At 41.1% G+C, this 24788-nt stretch overlaps 1 protein-coding gene across 4 annotated transcripts; it reads right to left on the reverse strand.

The window, feature by feature from the left end:
- Positions 1 to 2525: 2525 nt before the first annotated feature.
- On the reverse strand, positions 2526 to 14651 carry CCR6 (C-C motif chemokine receptor 6). Of its 4 annotated transcripts, none has more exons than XM_080588453.1 (4): positions 13745 to 14651; positions 13088 to 13167; positions 6200 to 6291; positions 2526 to 5483 (listed from the first exon to the last, which is right to left on the reverse strand). In XM_080588453.1, exons 3-4 carry the CDS (start codon positions 6206 to 6208, stop codon positions 4398 to 4400), a joined length of 1095 nt encoding a protein of 364 aa, XP_080444579.1. In that variant the 5' UTR covers positions 6209 to 6291; positions 13088 to 13167; positions 13745 to 14651; the 3' UTR covers positions 2526 to 4397. The 4 variants fall into 4 exon arrangements, with proteins under 4 accessions (XP_080444579.1, XP_080444581.1, XP_080444578.1 ...); XM_080588455.1 differs by adding an exon at positions 9113 to 9178 and having other exon boundaries at positions 13088 to 14651; XM_080588452.1 differs by adding an exon at positions 9113 to 12979 and having other exon boundaries at positions 13088 to 14651.
- Between the last annotated feature and the right edge of the window lie 10137 nt (positions 14652 to 24788).

A 24788-nucleotide genomic window follows, 5' to 3' on the forward strand; every position in this document is an offset into this window, starting at 1 on the left:
CAGGATATACAATTGAGTTACATAATACAATAAATCCAAAGAAAACCAACTACAGATTTCAGTTATGAAATTGCACAACCAATAAGTTTTTCGGTTTGATAGGGAAAGGATCCTGACTGGGTCAATAAAAACTTTCACTATTGAAATAGCTTTTAAATGAATAGGTCTTTTTTTTTTTTTTTTTTGACTAAGTAAAACCTAGACAATTTTCAACTCAGGTTAGATAATGGAGCTCATTCAACAAAAAATGGAGAATTTGTTTTAAGGAACTTGTAATAAAAGGAACTTAGCTCTGTTCAAAGCTGCCAGAGACCAACTCCTTGCTTAGTGGTCACATCTTTACCATCAGGTTATGTCATTTGTCCACAAGAGATGTTATTTAATTCCTTCTTCAGCCTGAAGGACCTGCAACTACACCACCCAGAAGAGAATTAGAGATATATGCGTAGCACACTTTAAGGGTGAAGCATCCTTTTTTTATTTTTTTGGGGGGTGTGGGGGAAGGAAGGGGATCTGTACTTTGCATGGGCTTCTTTCAAGAGGGTATGAGCTCCAAACCCACAGTTGGGTGGTGGTGGGAATACCCTAGTTGCTCAGCAACAGCCTAAAAAACAGATTATGAGATTCTTTCAGTGGTTTTGTGAAATCATTTCCTTGGTTTTTATTACAGTATCTGAAAACTAACCGGAAATGTCAACACATTTTAGATGTTTCATGAGATATACTGTTTTGACATTTTGAAAACTTTATCATTTTCACTGAATCAAAATCTATTTTTCAAATTCAGTCCAAATTGTCAAAGCCTCAAGTACAATTTTCTTAGTACTTTTATCAGTAAAACTGGCAATTCCCAAAATTTTCCCAATTCTACACAGTAAGATTGCCCTACAAAGATTAAAAGTAGTTATCAGTTACACCTGTTATGTACTTAATCATCAGTTACCAATAACCTTCTATCAAAAAAAAAAAGTTCCTCTGTAGACTGTTTCGTCCTTTCTCTTCAGTTTCTACCCATCATCTCTAACCGTTTGCTCTCTTTGCACATAATTTTCACCTTCTTTCCTCTGCCTGTCCTTCCAAGTAAGCAAGGCCCAAATGACTTTCATCTCCTCTGTCCAGTATGACTCTTTTGCAGGTTCGCTAGCTTATAGTGATCACTCTTCTAAGAAAATGAATATATCAAGAGAAAAATTAGCACACAAAATCTAAATATCATGGGAAGAAAACTGACACTCTTTATGGGAAACTGGTCAGTAAGTCAGGTCAGTTTTCAAGATATGTGTCAGAAAACAGATTTAGTTAGGCTGTCTACACTGAGATGTTACAGCTTTATTTTACGCTCTGCACAGATGACCTACCTCCTTCTGAACCACTTGAATGGGAAGTGTCAAGCAAGGCCCCCACGTAGCAACCAAAAGCAGAATGAAATCCACTGACAAACAAAGAATTTGTACATGCAACCAATACCACAGCCCAACCCCAGCCTCCAGCTGGAGGAGGATATGAATTGCCTTGTCAAAACTTATCAGCTGCATTTTCTGTGTCTATGCCTTGACACAACACAGTATGTATTCTTCGGTCTTTAAACATAATAGAAAATGAAGATCCGTCTAAAAACTATTATTTTTTTCTTCAGAAATAACTGCTGAAATATATGCAACACAAAATAAATTTTCACCATGTATTGACTATGCAGTGTACTGCACAGCTACCACAGTTATTTTAGTAAAAACCAGCTTCCATAGCAAGCTCTGAAAAGTTATTCTGCAGTGAGAATACCACCCAATTTCCTATAAATCTGTGCCCTTTTTACATTCCTTAAACTCCCAGCACCAACCTGAGCTCACCTCACAGTTCTGTTGATGTGCTCATTGAACAAAAGACTCCGAATGTCTGGAGGTGGAGGATCACCAGTGACATCTGCTGACCGTCAGCTGCCCAATGCCTACCAGTTGGGTTCTGCCCTTCCCGTGGTTTCACTCTGAACTGGTCTCACTCTTTTATCTGAGAGTAGATTTCTCTCTCTCACACACACAAATTAAGGAGGTATTACGCGTAAATTAAATGTTTAACAACCCACGCTTCTGTAGTTGCCTACCAAATTCAAGTAAAAATTGTAAGGACACCAAGCCTGTGCCCCGCTGGTTGGAGCCCCATTTCTACCTGCTCAGCAGCCCCTTGTGAGCTCTTCCCACCCTCTCACCCCATTTCTCCCAGAGATGGGGAGATCATTCATGGTTTCAGCTGTACCTCAAGTGATTTTTTTACCAAAGTTGTCACGGACTGATGACAAGTCCTGCAGACGTGGCTACAGGGACTGCAGGAGGCTGCGGGCTTTGCTCAAGCCTCACAGGGGTCTGCCTGAGAGCTGTTGTGGCACTGGGTGGGTTTAAGTCAGTGCAGCAGGGCATAGGTCCTTTATCCAGATCCTGAGGGTGACATGCTGTCCTCAGGCATGACAGATTTTGCACTGAATAAGAGAGTTTTCAAGGTAATAAATGTAGCAAGAAACTTAAAGATGAGGCTTTTCTTTCCTTTTCAGTAACATTTTTTATTTGTTGAATTCTCATGCAGAAGATCATACAGCAAATGCACACATATGCATTTACATTATTTTGCATCATATTCTTGCCTAAGTTACTATTCAGTGATGATAAATGCATACAATCTTTATCACATCTGGCACTGATATTTAAGAACCTCACAGTGCACTGTAAACACGGATGGATTACACCAGCACAAGCAGTACCAATTTCACATCGTACCATATCAACACCCTTCCTCAAGTCTTCTTCAGCTCCAGCACTGCCCCTCTTGGCCCTTTGGATTGCCACTGAAAGATGTGGTTACTTCTTTCTCTGTCTCCTCAGCCATGAGTATAAAAGAGGACATCCAAGGCAAACTGTGAGCTGCACATTGCATTAATTTGTGGTAGGAACTTCAGCAGACTGCAAGCAGGTAGCAGGTGTGTTCTTGTCCTCTCCTACGTCCTGCCCTGCCCCTCTGCCCTCCAGCTCTATGGAATGCATCAGCTCCTGTTCCTCTCTACCTCTCCACACCCTGCACAGTTACAAGGTGGTGAAGCTCCCTCAATGAACACAAGTTCCACTGAGGGTTTGCTGGGTAAAACTAGTTGAATTTATTAGAAATATCCCTATATCCAGAGCGAGATAAATGCTGACTAACTCAGTAAAAATTTTGGCTGAATTAAGTCAGATTCTGGTTTTATTTTTAGGCATAGACCTTAATAATTTTGGAGCTAACAGAATAAATTTCATACATACATACTTCGTGCTAGTAAATCCCTTCCTAAGGAAGCTTTGCCAACAATAGCAAAATACAAAGAAATGCATGTTTTTTGATGAATCTAGTTCAAAAAAAAAAAAAAAAAGAAAAAAAAAGAGTTGGAATTTGAATAATTACATTTCTGTTCAGTTTTCTAGCTTCTGGAAAGTGGAGTGTGAATTTCAGCTAGAAAGAAAAAAATAACATAAAGAAATAACAACACAGAAAAATGTTCACAAGCTGATCAGCTTCAACTGAAGGCAGAACTGGAATCTACTGCCAAATGAAGGGAAGAATCTCTCAGATAAAGCTGCTTTCTCTGTTCAGAAAATAGTCTAAGGAGATTTCAGAAAACCTTTCTGTGCATGTTGCAAAGCTCTCTTTATTTTGTGTTATTTATTTATTGTAACATTGTCTTTAGTAGGCATGTCTTTGTTGGCTTTAACCAGTCTCAGCTTTGGCGTAACCTTCTGCAATTTCCGATGAGCAGGTGGAGCATAGAACTGGGCAAAGATTTATGAGACCTGACACCTAAGCCCACCTATTCCAGAATCCTTGAGCCTGTTTCTTCATTTCTATGTTAGCTCTGCTTGCCATACTTTGCTCAAAATGCCATATTTTAGGTTGGTATTATAAAGTGACCTGTCTGCAGCAAAAGCACCATGGAGACCTACACTTAAATAAGATTTCCAGGTAAAAATAGTTAATAGCAACAACATAAATGTAAGCAGAATGAGCCGGGACATAGACTGATTCATTTACTTAGTACTTTTGAGATATTTCAGTGATGCAGAACAGAGAAGACACTTTTTTTTTAATTATTATTATTATTAAAAACAAGAAGCATTCCTCTGTAAAATTCACTTTTAATAATTCTACAAGAGTGCACTTTAGAAGAGCATGAATGTTAAGAGAGGTGAATAAGACTTCAGTTTTCCACAGGACAGTGTTGTTATTTTATCTTAATCATTTTCCTGAAAGGAGTTGTTGGTCATGAGAGCTCCCTTTGAGGTGCAGAGAAGCCCAAACGACTGGCTACCACAGGCACAGTGAGGCTGGTTTGGGTTGCTTGGTGAGCAGAGTCCTTCAGTAATAATGTTTTTCAAATTGTATTATATAGTAAAAGAAGATGCATTGTCAGTCAGAATTTCACTAGTCTGTCTTGAATGATAAATATCGGAATTTGTCCTTGAACCACGTTTATTGTATTTCTTGTGTCTCATGCACCATAGGTCCTTCATTATCTTCACAAAGTAACTTCTAAACTTCACTCCGATAAATGCATAGAGCACAGGGTTCAGGCAACAGTGTAAAAATGCTATGGCTTCAGTGGTGTATTTTGCATAGGCCATTGCCTTTTCAGAGTCACAAGATTTGTCCATCTTACCCATATTTACAGCTGCCACAAGAAGAACAATGTTATAGGGTACCTGGCAAACTAGGAAAACAGCTACAATTAATACAATCACACGAATTGCTTTGTTTCTCTTGGAATTCTGAGCTTGTTGTAAGGATTTGATTATGAATGTATAGCAAAAAAACATAAATATGAAAGGTAAAAAAAATCCAAATCCAACTTGTAGACACAACAGCAGTGATTTCAGCATAGTGCTTTCAGCCATTTTGTCAAATCTGTGGTCACAAATCTCTTTGGTTTCGTTGATGGAGAAGCTGTAACTTTCACTGTATAGAAAAGAGGAACTGGAAATTAAAATTGATGATACCCACACAGCCAAACAAATCAGTTTACTGTATGCAAGTGTTCTTGCCCTTAGCTTAAATGACTTTGTTGCCTGTACGATTGCAATGTACCGGTCCACACTGATAAAGGCCAAAAGCAGCATGCCACAGCTAAAGTTGATTGCATAGATACCTCTGGCCATTTTGCAAACGAAATTACCGAAAATCCATTTGTCAGCAGCATAGTTCACTGCCCACAGTGGGAGGGTGAGAACAAACAGTATGTCCGCGATGGCCATGTTGAAGAGGTAAACATCCGTCATGGACTTGGTTCTTTCATATAAAGCAAAGGTCATCACTACAAAGATGTTACCAAGTAGGCCGATGATACAAATCAACGAGTATGCAACTGGCAGAAATGCTTTTGTGAAGATCCTCACTTCCCACTTAAAGCAGGGTTGTGCAACTAGAGAAGCATAGTCTGAATCATACAGATAATCTGTGACACTAGACTCTGTCTGTAAAAAAAGAAGATCACAAGTTAACTCACACCTTAAATCTCCGTAATTTCTATATAATTGAAAGATGATAGATAACAACATTATACAAATACAATATAGTAATGACTTTGGAAAAAATAGTATTGCAAGGCTTGCTGATTTGAAATGGAAGTAACGTTTCCCTTATAGTAACTGTAATATTTCTGTCCAGCACTTCCTACCCTTCAGCTTCAAGCCCATATCAAGTTTCTCTTGAGACAGTCCATAGCAGTGTTGTTTCCTCCAGTACTACCTGGTTTACAGTTTCCACCCACCCAAATTACAAATGTGTTTAACACTGGAGAGCACACATAAAAGAACTAACTAGTGAAGATCACAAAATCTTAATTAAACTATAAACATGGAGATAATCTTTTGGGATGGCCCAAAGGATTCCATCCCTTAATACATTATGCAGAAAGGAATAATTTGCCATCACAGAAGAATCTAAATTCTGGGATAGCTAGCCTGAGATGCAGTTCCTTGCAATGCAGACACCAGGCTGGTTGTTAAATGAGGAGGTAACAAACCTAAGAAATGGCATGCATTTTCAGTGAAATCTACTGAGTAAGAAACTTCTCATCACCCAATCACTCCTGAAATTATGGCAGTTGGACCAGCAGCCTCAAAGATCTGGGACTGCCAGGTTCATTGCTTTATTATCTACTGATGTAGTGTGTTAATTGAGTACTTACAATATTCATTTTGCCAGTACACTTCTGAAAAGGTTATATATATATGTATATATATATATGGTGAAGAAGTACAGAATGCTTTCCGAGGATTTCTGAAAATGAAAAAAAAAAAAAAAAAGAAAGAGTTTGATGGGGAAAGCAGCACAAGAAATGTGGAGAAGTAGGAAAACAATTGGAAATACAAGTTATTCAAAGAAGAATCATCTCACTTCAGCTATATAAACAAGATAGCATCTCAACAAATCACACATCGCTGCAGCACTTTGTGCAGCTGGGAGGGTGGATGGCTTGCATGGGTACGATTATGAGTACAGTCTTACATATGGATTGTTTATTCAGAGAGCTAATAAGCGATGCATGAGAATATGTGATTCTCAGTTCACACTGACTTTGCACCACAAGAAATACAAATAAATGACATTTTACTTTCAAAAACTCTGTATGACAATGTAAATTAGTGTATTGAGATGTATACAGAACAGTAAAACAGCAGCACGTTACTATATTCCGTAACAATAATGCACTATCTAAACTTTTTACTTTTTTTTTTGTGTGTGTGTGATTAATTTTGTTTTACAGAGAAGGGACTAGAGCACTGAGTCATTACTGTAAGTAATCACTTGGGATGTTCAGTTTGGGGCACCTGTCCCCCACCCTAACATCACTTTTAGGAGTGCCTAGCATTATGCAGTACAGTACTTCGGTTATGTAAATTACTAAATCCATTGACTCTGGTTGCAGGGAGGCTCAGACTTCTGCAAATCAGACCACAGGGTCTGAAGTCACAGGTGGATAAAATGGGGAACATGCCATTGGTGGCCACATGCACAAAGCTGGGTTTAAATGACTCGCTTAACCTCACACAGGAGCCCAGAGGCAGGAGATTTAGTTCCTCAGCATTCCCCTGCATGAAATCGGTCTTCCCCTCCTTTCCCTTACCTGCTCCATGAGAACTGCACATAACCACACAGTAATTGCAGGGACTGGCCCCTTATTTGCCAAGAGTGTGAGCGTCAGTTTCATTCAGAGCTTCTCTGCTTTTTACTAGTTGTGTTGTAAATTAGGATGTATACGTGGGTCAATCTTAAGTCTAGATTAACAAATCTTTCCTGTTTGGGAATTACCTGAGTTTTGAGAAAGGGAGAGACTGATAATCTGTAAAAGTGGGGCAGATGCAGTCCAGATATTAGAAGGAAGCTGGGGGAGGGAAGGAACCGAACACTCTTCACTGTCCAAAGGTGTAACGAGGATCAAACTCTGTGTGACTCATGTGAGGAGGCTGGCTCAAATTGCAGGTCTTCAGATGGGTAGAAACCCATACCATATGATGTTGTCTAAGCATCACAGCTTCTCTGGCTTTCCTTTCCTTTAATTAAACCTTTAACCACCACTCCAGCTTCCTCTGCCACTGTTTCAAAGCTGATTTTTAAAAGCTGCTGGTGTACGACAGCCTGAAAGCCCTTGAACGCTTTCTGAAGCAAACTTTAACAATTTAAAGTGTCTCTCTGAAGTGCAAAGGTGTATAAGGCAAGCAGTGATGCTGTACAGTTCACCTAGGGCTGTGGTTCCTGGCCTGTGTTCTCTGAGCACCACTAGTCTCCATCTGCTGCTTTACCCTCCTCTGCCCCCAGCCAGGCAGACACACGCCCCCTTCTCGGTGTCCCTGTTACCCTTTGCACCAGGCTGTCAGCACGGTAACTCTTCAATCAGAACTAAATCGATACCTGTCTAGGTTATTATTTTAGGAGCTGCTATTTTATTCTCGGAAAAAAAAATGGAATGACAAATATCTTTCTAGGATGTACATGGTTGTAACATACAAAGAGCCTGATGGTATATATACTCTCTAAAAAAAAGTGCTCCGTATTCCATGTTGCAAAAGTAACTCTTAAACATTAGTATAAAGTGTACAGAGAAGAAGGCAGGGTGAACACAATTTAGAAGAAGGGAAGTACAAGTGTTTCTTAAAGTCTGTAAGGACACCTCTTCAGAATAGCACTGAAGAAAGGCTCTCTGCTCCTCAGAAGCATTCAGCAGAAAGCTACTGAGCACAGGAGAGCTGCATGCTCTCTCTAGTGGTACAGGAATTCACAAGGGCACCAGCAGTCACACATCTCTTCACAAAAGTACTTCCACTGCCCAGCAAAAGCTTCCCGAGGCTGGTTGCTACGAGAGTAGTAGACAAAGATTCAAACTGAAACCAGAATAGCAAAGATCAGATTTAGGACCTGATTTAAACCTCTTGAACTGATTTCCTTTTATGATTCTGAAACAGCATTCACTGAAGTTATTAGGAAGGCGCACTGGCTGCAAAGGAAGGTGAATCAGGACCTCTTTAAACAATTTTCCCCACCCTAAATTAAATCTCTCCAATAGTCTTACAATAGGCAGCTTTATAATTTATAACCTGAATATTTATGGCTTTATTTAGCACTAATGTATTAGGAAATTGTCAAAAATAAATTTCCACATATATAAGGGTGGGTGTGGTTGGGTATGTTCAAATATTCTTTATATATTGCATATGGGCTCGTCTATGCACATGTACACAAACATACTCAGGTTCTGCATATTAAATATCACATAAGTCTTGTATTTTTAACCCTACTATCTTCCATTCTATCTACATTAACATTTCTTTTCACTATGAAAGCAGTATGTGAATACTCAAAAAGAAGACTAAAATGCATTCTTCAGTACAAAGTATTTGGAATTATAAAAGCAAAAGACAAACCAAAGAAAAACCTCAGGAAAAAGACAGATTTCTATAAGGAAAAAAATTCTCAGCACTTCGAGGAAACCAGAAATTATTTTTCAAGCATTACCTACCATTGTAAGCACACTCCTACAAAGGCATGTGGTTTAGTACATTCAGCATAAATTATAGATAAACTGTCTTATGTTAGTACTTACCAGATTTGAAAATGGTCAGAAGATCAGGTCGAAGAGGATGTGTGATTCTGTCACATTCTTTTGTGGCTGTCTCAAGCACATTTACAATCAGCGTCAATAGATGACATTAGTCAAAGGTACAGAGTTCAATTGAAATTATCACCACTTCCTCCTGACAAGCAATGACAATAACCTGCTTTTTTACGTAAAGGAAAATACTTAACCTTATCTGTGCTGGAGACATGCAAGCTGGAGGCAAGTCATTTACTAATTCAGTTACCTATATAATGTGATACTGTTTTTAAATAGACAAGCCAGCATTAGAATCATAAAATGTAAGGTGTCAATTGTCACTGTCCTCAGAACACTTCCTGAATTATGGCCTATTTCTGCAAAGGTTTCACTGAAAGTCATGAAGAACTGCAAAACTGGAGCAAACATTAACTACAAAACTGACTAAGAACTGTTTTCTGAAGAAAAAATAATAAACTGACATATTTCAAGGTGCACATTATTCAGATCTTTTGCCTGAGCCGCTAATAAAATATGCAAATACCCAGATAAAGATGGAAAATATAATTGTATTTGTCTGCTTGGTACAAACATGCCCAACTCCTGAAAGTGTTCAGGGTCACGCTGGATGGGGCCTTGAGCAACCTGGTCTTGAGGAAGGTATGGGGGGGGGTTCGTACCCCCCAGGTACGAAGGGTTTTTTCCAACCCAAACCATTCTATGGTTCTGTGATTTGTTCAGGTCTGTTGCTAAAATTAGCTGTAACTAGACATGAAAATACTTCCTTTTATGATTCCTGAATTTAAAAACCTGTAAATGTTCTTTCCCCCACCTCTGTCCTTAGTGTAATTTAGATGTTCATGTTAGCAGGGAAGAAAAAAAACAAAAAACAAAAAACTAAAAATTACATTCTAATTTCTTATTTCAGAAATTGTGTTTGAACACTTAGTTGAGTCTTGTTTTGTCATTAGAGACACCAGATAGCCTTGTAAGCTATGCCTAGCTTAATAGAATTATGGACATAAAGAAATACAGGATGAAAGATGTCATGCTCATATTTTCTTTCAAAACAGAATATTTCACAGTACCAGTGGTTCCCTAGCCACTTAAGTATGGTACTGCTTTCCACAGACCATACCCAGGGAATGAAACAAAAATGTTGCATCATGTCAAAATGTGATTTGACATAGATCCTTAAAAACCCTGAAATGAGGATTTCATTTTTTCCCTCTATAGGTGTGTGTATGTTGACACACCCATGCATGTTTTGACTGTTACGGCTGAAAAAAAAAAAAATCTTCACTGTTATATGCATACAGTGAAAAAAAAAAAAAGAAAAAAAAAAGAGTGAAATCAATCTGGATTGTGACCCAACTAACTTCAATGGACTCAATATAAAATTAATTTGGACTCCTTATTGTTGATTGAACTAATTCACTGTCTGTCGTCATGGATCTGGTTAACTCCATAAGCAGTTGAGCATTTGAAATATGTTTGGTAAATTCAGTGCATTGAAGAGACATATGTGAGTTTCACTGCAGAGAAGATGAGTTAAAATAGAAGGCAAAGAGAAACAATTGTAGCAGACAACTATGATTGTCTCCATTTTAAATTTCTGTTTTTAATTTTCTGATTCTGATAAATCAAGCCAGCAGCTGCAGTTAGAGACCTGGGGTGCAGCAATGGTCAAAAGATTTGCAATGTGGCAATGGGATGGGCATGAAGTTTTGGAGTCTGACTACCACAAGTGATTCCGTTGCTCTCTAGGTACCTGGGACATATTTTAGAGATCTGTCGTTCTTCTCTAGTTGCCTACGACCTTCCATTTCTTTTCAAATGCATTGGTATTAAATTATAATGTCTTAAATGGTCTGGGGGCTGTTCTACCTTATCTCAGTCTCCACAAAACTCAGCATAAAAGGGTGACATTTTTGTTAAGAATGATTAGAAAAGCAGGAAATAAGAAAATGGAAATCAACGTAATACTTCTGTAGAAATCTGTCAGGCCCCCACAGCACAACTACAACGTCGTTCTGCTCATTCCCTCTCGGGAGGCATATGGTAAGGCAAGATTATTACTATAGTAATCAGGAGCAAGGAACAACTAGCTGAAGAAAGACAAAAAAGGCAGCCTGGGAAAGAGACTACTTACACACGATAGTTCTTTAAAACCATGAGTCTGGGGAGGGTGTGAATGAAAAAGAATTATTTACTGAGTCACACAATGAGAGCACACAGATGGCTGCCCACAAAGCTATCAGGTAAAATAAGATATCATCACACAACACTGATAAAATTGGGGGATTTTTTGCTCCTGGACATCACAGAGGAAAAACATACATGAGTTCAAAGAGGGATTAGGCGAGCACAGATCTGATAGGCCCACGTAGGTTGTTATTTGTAACAGGCTGCGGGAAGCCCCCAGCCCAGGAAATTGGCTAAAGGTGGATTCCTGAGAGTTGCACGCAGATCCCAGGACAAGCACCACAAGGCAGGTGTTTCTTCACCCCAGGTGTCTGCCTCTGGCTGCTCCCACAAATAAGACATGGCACCGAGTGGACCTTTGGCCCACTGTGGGACAGTTCGTGTATTCTTGGCAGCTGCCACACTGCTCTGAAGGCACCCACCAGCAGCACTCGCAGAAAGACACCTATCTTTTCAGCAGCCTGGGAGGATCAGCAGCAGGTAGTGTCGAGACACTGGTTGGCATCAGAGAGCAGCGCAGTGTGAGCGGAGAGGATGCATGAGTGATGTCGGGGAAGGTGCAAAACTATCGCACGGCGTTTTGGTTTTGTGCATTTAGATGATTGGCAGCATGCAAAGATCCTGCAACTCTTTCAAGACATCCTCAGTCACAATAATGAAGTACTCTTCATTGTACTGTTTATTTCATAATTCATAATAATTTTCACCATCAAAGCCTCATGAGTTTTCAGGACACTCTGTTAATCTTTGCTAAGAAGGGATTTTACTTAAAAAAATATAGATGTAATAATTTTGTACTGTTTCGCTAAGTTATTTACATTTCAAAATGCAGTAACAGAGATTGCCTAAGTTACCTCTGATTTGGGCTACAGATGAGGCTCATAAGGCATCTTCTGTACTTTCTTGAAAAGGAAATATAAGTTTCATTTCTAATTTTCCTGTCCTTGAAGTGCTGTGAGGAATAGCGCATCTACTTTTGATAAGATAAGGTGCATATACTTTTTGTAATAGCAGATATATATGCCAGCCTAGATCCTATTTACAGATAACTTTCTGTCTAAATGCCATCTGAAGCAAACCACTGATTCCTGCTCAGCATATCTGACATTTTGAAACACGGGCCCCAATCCTGTTAAAAACAGCACATTGAGAGTAGGAACACTTTATGTGTTGGTACAGGGATTTGCTGGTATTTCACTGTGGCCCGTTTCTCTGTGGGTCTTTAAGTGTTTCTTTCTTATCTCTGGAGCTGATGAGAAGGCTCTGAGCTTCACAATGCAAACTTCTTTACACAAAGACAAATCTAGCCCACCACAGTCATGTAAGCAGCAAATAATGAGTAATAATTCCCTCTGTATTATAAAAATGGATGACTTCAAATCACCAACCAAATCCATTATGATTGTAATCCATATTCAAACTCTCACGTCTTCTGCCAGTAATAGTAAACAGCGTCTCTTCCAGACATCTGCCCACATTTTGAAAACTAACAGCGTAGCCTCAGAAGCAACTAAATATTATCAACCCTGTTTCATGGAATGTGACTCAATGTAATGGGATGGCTTGTTTCATTAAAAGATAAATCAGAATTTTAGATTACCCACTACAAAACTTTGCTCATTTTTTTCCATACTCATGTTCTTTCCAGTTTCGACGTATCTCATGTTTAATCTGCAATATAGTCAAAATTCAACAGGAATAACAGTCTTTCAGAAAGAGAAGAATTAAATCCATTTAGGTTAATGCCAAAATTAATAAAAGATAGCTGGTGACACTTACCTCCTTAGTGCATTTTCTTTTGACCCAATTACAAAGCCCAGACAGCCTTCCTTGCAGACACTTTGTGCTTCACCTTCACACTGTGGCGAATGGAAAGGGTTTTTTCTTTTTAAGACACCTATTTGAAAATCTGCATGCTATGCAAATGAAGCCCCCACATGTAGTTTGCTTTTGTACATGTTACAGCTCTGAAAGGAAATTTACTCTCGTTGAGCTAGTATGGTTACTGTGGTTTTTCAAATCTCACCACATGTTAGTTTTCTGCCACCACTAATTAAAGAAAGAAAATATTGAAAGATAAGGAAAACAAAACCACTCTATGATTTATTCCAGGATCCACATGTTTCTTCTGGAATGACTCAGGATGTTTTTATAGTTCTAAAAGAGATGCAGCACGTACATTGTATTCTGTTCCTTCTTGCTTTCATGTCCATTCAGTTAAATTTAGATCAGTTTAATCTGATTAGAAAAACTAGCCACCAGCTGAGGTTCTGGTCTCCCCATCATTCTTTCAGACCACAAAATGTAAACTATATTTTTACATTCACGTTGTTTATATTACCTAATTAACTATTATATTAGGAGTTGGACTCGATCCTTGTGGGTCCCTTCCAACTCGGATAATTTATGACCTGTTTAATTTTTTTTTAACATTACCATCCCATGTTGTCAATATATCTTTTTTTCTCATTATTTTCTTCAAACTTTCCTTCTTCTGTTTGCCCCTGGCTTTTTGCTCCCTCTGACATTTCTCTATATTTGGTATTTCTATATGTGGTTTGTGTCTGTGTGTGTGTGTGTGTGTGTGCCCCTTTTTCTTCCTCTTCTGTTGTTTGGCTTTTCTAGTTTTCTCTTATTTCCATTTCTTGTTTCCATCCTCATCATTTCTCTCCAGCATTACTTTTTGTAGCACGACTCAACTCATTTTCCCTTTAATCTCTTCTGTTAATATTTTCAGCCTTACTCCCACCTGATTCCATTCACCCCTCATGTCTGAAGCAGCCCTCCTTGCATACAATGGGGTGTCAGGCACTGAACTAACATGATCCCAGCACAGGCATCCATCAAGGATTTAGTTACTTGGATGTCTGTAAAACCAGTCAGAGAAGACAGAGCTCTGCCAAGGTCTTCTGCAGTGTTTAGTCAAATGAGCAAATAGGGCTCAGGAGATAAAATGGGTTACAAGGGTAAACAGAGCACTTGGGAAGTAGAGGGACTAAAATAAATGATGGGAACCAGTTTGTGGTTCATGTGAAAATGGTAAAGAATCACAGGTGATTTCTTCTTATAATGAAATTGGAATTTTCTGAAGGAGGAGCACAGTCATACTCAGAGTACTCCTCTGCTTCACTGCAGCATTGCTTGTTGCAGCCCGCCCATCTCCTAGCTGAGCTGCTGTGGCTGCCAGGAAGAAGCATAAGGAGTGTGTCCTCTCATGGATAATCACAGGATTCAGAAAAGTTGGTTAAAAAATATTTTATTTTCTGAGGAAAATGTTGATGGAAATGAAAGTTTTAATCAAAAACTGGTGTTTCTTTTGATGGAAGCTTGGATGACAAAAATGCCAGTTTAGAAAAAGCACCAAGAGGCACAGGTGAGTTAATATATGGTTGCTCATTCTTTTATTCTCTTTTGTAGGTTGAGGTTATTAATCTGATTACATGTCCTAGTTTAGGGTAGAGAAAGTAGGCAATGAGTAATGTCATTCCATGGTCTAAGGTCTCATGAAAAGGACCGGGATTCACAAGGAACAACAACTTACATCAGGCATAAGAGCAGCATCAACACGTTTCATTTTATTAACAAAATGTTTCTGAGATAATTAAAGGCATTCTGAATGAAAAAAAAAAAGAGTTTTTTTCAAATAATGTTTCTGTCCATTAAGAAACATCTTGGGCAGAGCATTTTGTATCAGTTTTACTCATTTAAGTTTTTACTCATTCAGTTTTACTTGAATTATGTTGTGTTGGCCTGTTTCCTAGTGTTGCATTTCAGCTGTTTATCTTAGAGGTTTAAGAGCCATTTCTGGTGAAAGCATCTCCCGTGCTTCCATAGAGCTAAGGAAGCTACACAGTGATGAACAGCCAAGGGACAATTGACTGAAGAATCCAGGAACTCATAATCTGAATTATCTACTTTGTCTGCCCATGAGAATCTATTATGTTGACTGGAAATTACATGTTTGTTTGTGATATCCCAAGGAAGAGAGTAGCAGCAGTCCCAGTCCCTTATTCTCCACCACCTCTGCAATGCTTTGCATACACCTGTGCATCACCCAGAGATTTTCTTTTTCTCAGTTGCTTTCATTGTAAATGTCCTTTTCTGGGGTCATGTCTCCCCGTTGGAGATGTGCATATCAGAAGTACCTATTACACTATTTTTTGACCCTAATTGAGTCCATGAAACTGTGAAACCTATCCCATGTTACAGCAACACTTACAAAATATGCCATTATACCACCACACTTCACACAGCAACAACTCTTTAGAGTGGTTAAAAGCCAGTTTAAGAAACTGGCTCTATAAGCTGGTTTCTTGCAAAAGTGGATCTGAATTTTTTAATCAAGTATTTTGCTACAAAACACAAAATATCACAAAACATTTCCAAATAATTGCTGCCCTTTGGGGTAAATCATCCCCTGAAAAACATTCTGCTGAATTGTCTGCCAACGTATGACTAATTTACATTAGGCTGTGGAGAATGAGTGAGTTTCCATATCAGAAATGCTGCAAACACCAGGCAAAGAGAAAAGAAGAGTCAAATATGCAGTCACTGACATAATTTCTATGTTTTTGATGCTGTAGCTAGATGATACCTTTGCGGTATTTTTTTTTTTTTTGCTTGCTCGCTTACTCGCGCATTCTCTGTTTCATGTCTCATTGAAAAAACTACCAAAGTAGTTTCTCAAAGCATGTCATCAGTCTATACTCCCAAGCACTGACATTTCAACCTGAGTCTGTTGAATTCATTGACCTGATTTCTTTTAGAGCTGTACTTTCTTTATATGACTGTTTTTACAAGAGCCCCACACCATGGAATGCCCCAGTCACCTCTGTTTCCACAGCAGTAGCCTTCATAGCTTGACTAAGAGCTAAAAGCTAGAGTTTAAAAGGTGCTTATATACCTAATGATGTAACTGGTTGCTTACTATGGAAATTTTAAGGCATCTGCGATCCTGACTCCCACCCAAAGCCGCAAATGCTAAAATGGAAGAATGAAGTTTGAAATCGTGCCTTCACAATATGCAGACACTGGGTCGGGTGGGTACAGTTCAAACAAGATTTCTTTCAGTCCTTCAGTGGACCAAGATGAAGTGCTTGTTTTTCAGCCCATGGACTGTGATTTTCCCAATCATTAAGACAGATTAGAGGGGTTGGCTGGCCACTTCAAGAAGGCAAGCCTCCTGTCAGCCAGCTGACAAGCCAGAAAGTGACTTGTTTCTTGGGAAAAACACATGCTTATGTTAGTCCAAAACTCACCATTCCGTCTGTACGCATCACCCATGTGGACCAACACTGCCACTTAATTTGGCCTGAGCAAAGAAAGAAGAGAGCATAGATAAGAAAGTAAGGACCACAAGGAGAAAAGGGTATTGCAGAAACAGAATTCATAGGGCCATTGTGGGGTGGGGAGAAAGGGGGAAAGGGACATAGACACCAGCTGAGGACAAATTACTCCTTCATGTTACTTATGCACCATAGTGCGGGCTGTAACCACTAACCCCACCAATGATCTGAGGCAACTCAGAGGAAAAAAAAAAAAAAAGAGAGATTGCTCTGCAAGGAGGAAAATCTCCTTCCAGGTCTTCTGCACAGCAGGAATTAGTGTTCCTAAGCAGTTGCTCAGTTGCTACTGAGACGTCACTTGAGCAGACTGGTGTAGGAAGGAATTTGTGTCCTGGTTGCAGATCCTCTCCATGGTAAGATGTGGATCAGTAAGATAATCAAGCACAGTTTAAATCATTCTCCTTTTAACAAGCTTTAAAAAGCATTGGGCATTCAACACTCACCACAATGAGTAGATACAAGGTACCTCAGTGCCTTTAGAGACTTGAGCATACTTGTGAATTTCTGTGTGGATTCAGAGACAAAGGAAGTGTACACTGGGTGCTGTGCCAAGCAGAGGACAGGGAGAGCGGTTCCTGACAGGGGATCTTGCACTGCGGACAGATACCACAGCTCTCTGAACTCATATTGCAGTGGATAGTTCACCTTTCACTTCCCTTCCAACAGTGGGCAACTGCTGTTATCATCTGATCTCTAGGTCTTGTGCATGCAGTTACCAGCGGTTAGTGCTTTGATAAAGCTTATGTTTCCACTGTGATCATAGAACTGGCAAAGAAAGAAAAAAAAAAAAAACATCAAGTAACAGGAGGTACATTACTGATCGTTTCCTCACAGGAACAGCAAATTGGCAACTGCTGTTGATTAATTCTGTGCTGCATAGGCAATGCAAGCATGTCCTTACACCTCATTTCTTAGAGATGATGTGTTTGTTTCCATAAATATTCCCTAGCTCGCACTAAGGCAGGCACCTGATAGCACTGTAGGGCAGGTATGCTGGAGAACCATAAAGCACAGCTAAAGCTGCTGGAATGCTCTTATGGAGCAACAGACTGGATAGTAAGGCATGGTACATCATTAGCCCAAATATCCATGTGTAACTCTCTTGCCAGGTGGCACTGGTAGCAGAAAAGGCCAGATTCAGTTATGTAGGCATTTTGGCATTGATTCAAACTTAGAGTTGGAAAAACAGAAAGTTGGTTATGGTTCTTGGCCTTGTCAAGGAAACTTCCCCACCTGCAGCAAGCCCAAGACTTTTTAACTGGTCTCTGAGGATATGTTCCTTACTCGGTGCAGAGTTGTGCCAGATAGCTCAGGTACCAGACACAGTACAACCCCCATAGCATCCATTTATCTTGCTCCAAGATAGACTGCTTTAGATGCCCAACCAGCCACCTTACTCATTTCTTCACAATATTTTGTGCAGTAGAGACATGTTTTTCTTTACTGAAGGGATGAAGGAAGGGTGTCTGCGAGAACGCACTTTGGACAGCTGGCAACTGCTGGCTGTGCATGCTCCCTCCTCCCCAGGATGTTTTGGTTGTCTCCACCGTTGAGATTTGGGAAAGTGTGCTAATATTAACCACTTCCTGTTTCACTGCAGCTTCCTCACAGCACGTTGACCAGGGCTGGCAGACACCAACATTTTCACTGGTCCATCATTCATCTCCAGTGGGCTCTCACTGCCCTGAAGCTTTCGCGCCCATCCCAGGAGTCACCACCGAGATACTAGCCAGGATGCCCTCTCCACGATCTGCAGCTGCTTCCTGTGGCTGGTCTCTGTGGCCGGTCTCTGTGGCCTCATGCAAAGCAGTCGTGGCTCTGTCTGCTTCCTCCTGCAAAGAGGGACAGGGAGGAACTGATCTTACCATGCCCCAGCATATTCCCCCTGCCTTCAGGGAGGTGCATCTCACAGACATGTTCTCTTTTTCTCTCTCCTTCAAAGCCTTCTTTCTTACCACTTTCAACCAACCTCACCAGTCTGCAATTGGATTTTGATTCAGGACCAGGCCTCAGCTGGGAATATTTGGGCCAGCAGTCTTCTTCTTTCATTATTTTACAGGCACAAGATACATACGTTATACTGCTGTTTTCCTTTCCCCCTTTCAAAGCTCACTTTCTCCCCAGATACCTCTGATCATCGCGTGCTGAAATGCTGAAATGAGACCTGGTCAAGTTGTTTGTTTCCTTCTACCTGCTCGCAGGCATCAAGGCAGAGCTGCTGCTGCTTTGCACCTTTTGTACCATTGTATCGCACATACCAGCTCCTTGTTCAGTCTCTGGTGCCAGGTCTAAGTGCCCTAACTAGCAAGGCACACAAGTCACAAGAACTGTCTTCCAGACTACATTATCATACCAAATATATAAAAAACAGAATGCAAACTTGTAAATGGTTTCTTGATTTCTGTCTCTTTTAAAGCGAGTAATTTTCCCCTTGTTTAATAAATGGACCCAACTCCTTCACGGGTCAGGCAAAAGCCAACAAAAAGACCCAGACGTTGACCCTGGATAGAAGTGGGTCTGCCTTGCCTCCACTCCCTCTGCTTGTGAATAAGAGGTCCCCCTTGCCGGGAATTGTCCTTCCCACTGCCACTCCTTCTGCAGCCAAGAGCAGAGGTCTCACCCAGGCAGCTGGGGGTCATCCACATTAACCCAGAGATGCGTGAACACTGGAGAGGGTCCCTTGGCCTCACCCTGGCCTGGTTCTTCTTGGCACAGCACAACGTGTGGTGTATGCTGGTCACACCTGGGCTGCTCTGCTGTGGCTGGCACACGGACAGCAGAGGAAGCCATACTTCAGGAGCTCCCTTTTCCCCATCCAACCATGAGAGGTTTCTGTCATGTTGACAGCAAGATTGGCACCCACTGTCAAGCCAGATCTCTGAGTACATCTCCATTGCCTGGCTCCACAATGGGATGCACTCTTCATGTCTGAATTCACGCAGCATCCTATGCTCATCCAGGATTTGTCCAGGGGGTTGTGTACCTTTTCCCAATTTGACATACACAGGTGTCACATGTCTCAAGGTTTATCTAATGTCTTTTGTGAGAGTGGGGGGAAAACCTGCTTCCTTGTCATCGCTGGTCCAGCACAAACAGTAAGGAGATTTCTAGGTCTTATTCTACCTGGCTGAAAAAGAGAAAAATGTCATACCACCTCCCAACGTTCCCGTCCTAGGCAGCAAGACTAGAGAGGTTTTTTCCCCTTCAGATGCTGCCAGACCTGTCCGACCAACCTGACCCACGCCACTTCTGGCACACCCTGGCTTGCACCCTTGCCCAAGAACCTTTGCTGTTAATGCTTTAGTATGTTTAAAACAGGCAAAGAACTCCCACTAACAAAAGATTCTTGCTGCAGTTTTCCCAGTAGTTTTATGTATTAAACACCATGCCTCAGCAGTACAAGAGAGAGGGGTGGCTTGCTGCCAGCTCAGCCAGAAGTTTCCTGGAAGGCCTGAAGAGATAATAGGGGAATGCTTAAAAAAATTAATCCAAACAAATATGATGAAAGAGAACAAACTGTGTTGCCCTAGTTAATGGTATTACTGAAGAGTAACTGTGAAAGGAGCTATACCGTAATTACTAGATTCATGTCTTGTGTCACTCAGATGCAATTGTCTGATAACAATTGTGAACTACACCTCAGAAATCAGAAGTTCCCCTGACCTTACAGAAGTGGAACCAGTGGCAAGGTTAATTACTCAAAAACAAATTCTTGTTATGGTATGGTATTGCAATAGTAATTTATCTCCTTGCTGGTAGCTCATCAGCTGCAATGTTTCATTATTCAGGTAGACACTTCTCAGGACAAGATATTACCAGGTAAGGGAAAGGCTGAATTTCAGAGCTACTCCTTCCCCTCAGCTGTGTCACAGTAAGGGCTAAGGGTGAGCAGGAGGCCATGCCAACAAGCAGCTGGAGAGAAACCATCAGACATGTAAAGTAGATTCTGCCTTATTAAGCACTTAGAGAGCCAAGGGCCAGATCTTCAGCTGAGGTGAGTAGGTACAAAGGATCAAAGGATTTCAGAGTGATCCTAGATGGGGGATCTGACATCTGGTAAGTTGTGCATGAAATATCACGATAGCCTTCCTGGCCTCCTGATGCATCCTATCCCAATTTTGGTTGGATTATAGAGCATTTTGATTAGGCACAGATGAAGTATTGTGGGGAGAATGGAGAGTAAGTGGGAGGCCATTCCAGCTTGCTGCAAAAGGTGTGTAGGAAAGCCAGTATTTCTGCAATTCTCCCCGTGGGTTTTCTTATGACTTTGAAGTAACTTCTGTATTCACTAATTTTCATTTTCCATCATAGCTGAGTGCAACAAAGACTGTAAAAGGCAAGACAAAATGTTAGACTGATAGATTTGTAGAAGCAACAGGAGGTGTGTGGTTAGAAGTTATTTTGAGCTCCTAATGTAGAAGATGCCACCTCACTGAGGGCAGCACGAGGTTTTATTCTTAAAAGCTCCCCTCTTCGCATGTTAAAGAAGAAACTGCTATTTGAAAAAAGAAGAAAGAAGCTTTGTGAGAGTACAGTTTGTTAGAAGCCATGTACTCAGGCTGCTTTGTTTTGGAGAGGGCTTCAGGTGATTTTTGATAAAATCTCATTTTTCTAATAATTGGAAAAGACTAGAATCAGACTTGTTTCTTTTAATAGTCATAAGTGCAGAGATTGCTCACTGCCTCCCTTGTTATCTTATTATATCTGAGGCGGTAACATCCTACACTAAATATCTTTCATCTTCTCACTGTCTGCTCTCCTTGCTACAAGGCCCAGCATGGTTTTCAGTCTGTGTAAGAGTACCTAGCAACCAAGACCCTCACTTTGTCTTACTCTGCTCCCCCTCACAGTACTCTTGACAAGGCTTTGAAGCTCTTGCAGGCAGCAGCTCCTTCCTGGGCCATTTGCCAGCCTACTCGCTCAGGGCAGATCTCTTCTGCTCCCATCCCACCCAAATGCTTTGAACTTCAGACTAGTCTGAAGCCTTGCCCCTGCACTAGGATCTCTAAGCATGTCTTTGGGGTGTCCAGTCCTGCCTAGCTGACCCTCCTGAAAGCGTAACCTCTCGGTGTGAATGACTCCTGCCTATCCTCCCTCCCCACAACAGCTTTAATGTACCACCAGAAGTGCAGGCCTCCTTGCTCACTTCATGAACTACATAATGAGTGTGATCTAGCAGGTTTTGCTCAGTTGGGGCTCCGAAAGCAGTACTTTAAAAACAGACTCTATAAAATGATAGCTTTTCTTTTAGCTTATCTTTGTCTCAAGGGATTTTAGAGGGGAAAAAAAATAAGGGGAAAAACCAAGCATTCTCTACTCCAGAGTGAAAGAGTAGGCCAGCTTCAATCTGTCTCACTATCAGAAGTGCTGTTGAGTGTTATTGACAGGCCATAGACTCAGGTTGGATAGGAAGTTAGTGATTCTGCCAATATGGAAGGAAACATGAGCGCTGCTTGGGAATGCAACATACTTCACAAGCTGTATGGACTGACAAACTGCCAGCTTGCACCATCCATCCACGTTTAACAGTCAAGGACTTGACACGCAGAAACAGGAAGCAGTTTAGCCAGAGTCACCCATGAAGGCTGTGGAAGAGCTGTGAATGTACCTTGCAACGTTGGAGATGCAGGTTGATGCCTAAGGGCCTTCCTCGTACCATCTTTAGGCAGAAGTGATTTCTCCTGGTGCTGGGAGCAGAGGGGCTGGTGGGGGTGTGCTGCTCTGCAGAAACCAGCTGGAAGCTGAGGAGGAGGTGAGATGAGCAGGAACAATGCAGGGACAACAACGGAGAGAGAGAGATCCAGCAGGAAACAGAGGAGAATGAAGGCAACAAAGATGGCAAAGAAATTCAGAAAGGAAACAGACCGTATGCAATGGGAAGGAGCCTGAAACAGTCAAGGGACTTTTTAAGCCACCATCTTGTGGCGCACCTATGGTGCGCTTATCATGGTTGAGTTCCCAGTCTGTCTGAGGCCTCAGGACTGATGAATACAGATGGCATTTCTGAGAACAGTGTTGTTCACCTTCTCGTGACCCATCAAACTAAGGGGAAGGAAGAACACCCCAACCTCTTGCTAACACCACTGTACAAACCTGAGAGCAAGGAAGGCTCTGAACCATGCAGCCCAAATGTGTCTCATCGTTGTTCCACAGAGACTTCAGCACTGCCTCAACACTGACCCTTCAGGCTCCAAATATATAGCAGAAAATCCTCCACTGTCCATTATCCTTCCGATATGGTTCTAACTGAGACTGGACACAAATTTGTCCTTGTTTAATTTCATCTAGGCCTACAGTTTTCCACGGGTAGAGGTTAGCATAAGATTCTCAGAGATGTCAGTGTCCCTGCACTCAGTCAGTTAGGCAAGTTTAACACCATGCCATTAAATTCCCCTCCCCTGGTGCAACCTTGCGTCCAGTCAAAGAGCATGGTGGGGACATTCCTCCCCCAGCACTTCACACTGATGGGCAATACCCTGAGTGACAAAACTTCTGATTTCCCAAAAGCCCTGGCTAATTCTCCACTGTGTGATTTCTCTGCACTTCCACAGCTCTGAGTGGGAGAATCACACTCCGTGAAATACCGTATTTGTTAAAATAATGACTGTAGTTCGCTAAGGAGCATTCCAGATAACTGCATGCCCTATCTGGTAGCAAAAAAAAAAAAAAAAAAAGACTTCTGTGGTTTTAGATTAAACCCTCTGGTTACGAACAAAATCAGGGGGAGGAAGGGGCCAACTGTTGCTCAAGAAAGCACTTTGTCTTTTGTTGTGTGGTCAGTTTACCACAGCTCAGCTTCTCAACTCCTATACTGTTGGAATCAAGGAGGGAGAAAGAAAACTCCAACTGATTAGGCATGCTTGATCTGGATGATCTCTTTCACGTTCCTACCTGTTGATGCTGTTTGTTTCATTTCACTTCCCCAACCCCTTGAGACAATGCAAATTGAGGAACAATTAATAGTAATAACTCCTTAGCAGAATTCAGTTATATTGTGCAGAAAAAAATAACTAACCTGACTAAAAGCACAGCAGGGGCAACAAAATACATATACTATTTCTTGCAAACAACCATGCAACTGGACAGTCTTCAGTTTGCTTCCCAGAACCAACAGATCCTCAGTGATCAGTAACAGTATTGTTATACAACAGCGTGAGTCAGGATGCATCCTTTTTTAAATTTATTTATTTTTAATTCAAAGACCACAAGAGCATACCACACTGGGAGATGAGCAAACGAAAAAGAAGAAGGCAGTTCTGCAAGATTTCCTGTTCCGTGATGTATGGGTAATTGGCCTATATTTGTGACCCCGTTTTTCTTTCAAGTCTGTAGCTGTACTGCAGAGATGCAAGCCTTTGGTACAAAGCCTGTGCTGTGAAGGAGTGGCAATGGTCACCGCTGGGTACAGAGAGAGTGTTGAATGAGGCGCATGGTGCTCTGTCATGCTTTCTAACTTTCACTTGGATCTAAATCTGAAATGAAGCTTCAACGCTATTCTTAAACAAAGGGAGAAAGGCAGACACAGAAAAAGACAACAGCCCCTGTCTCAGGCTCCTCTTGCTGAAGTGCTCCCAAGCCTCAGCTGCTCAGCAAAGCCAAAGCCCAAGGCAGGGTGGAACTGGTTGCTGCTGATTGTGGTGGTGAAGGTGCTGCGGCACAGGAAGAGGCCCTCTGCAGCTCTGCTCCCTCCATTGACAAGGAGAGGGGAGTCAGTGATGTTTGTGTGGCTGCCCCCAAAGATGGTGCTTTTCAAGAGCAGAGCAGCTATCTGCATGGTTGGCACAGCAAATAAGCTGTGCCTGCTTTGTGCACCGTCAGCCCACAAAGCTGTTGGGCCACAAGGCATTTCTGTTACAGGAAAAAAACAAAACAAACAAACAAAAAACAATTGGCATTAGCTATGGGATCATATAGTCTATATGGGCTTCTACAGGCATGTAATTCTTCATCTTTTCTCAACAAACATAATTTCCATCACATCCGCTACAATAACAGGCTAGAGTCAAAACCTAAGTCCACCTCCTAAATTTTTGTTTACAGAAGGGATTCTGACTTTCTGCTTCAAAAACAGAATGCTCTTTGCAGTCAATCTCTAACCTGCTGCTGTTATTTCTTCAGACTTTTTAATTTTTAAC

The sequence above is a fragment of the Anser brachyrhynchus genome (genome assembly GCF_964034855.1).
Source record: "Anser brachyrhynchus genome assembly, chromosome: 3".
NCBI classification, from domain to species: domain Eukaryota; kingdom Metazoa; phylum Chordata; class Aves; order Anseriformes; family Anatidae; genus Anser; species Anser brachyrhynchus.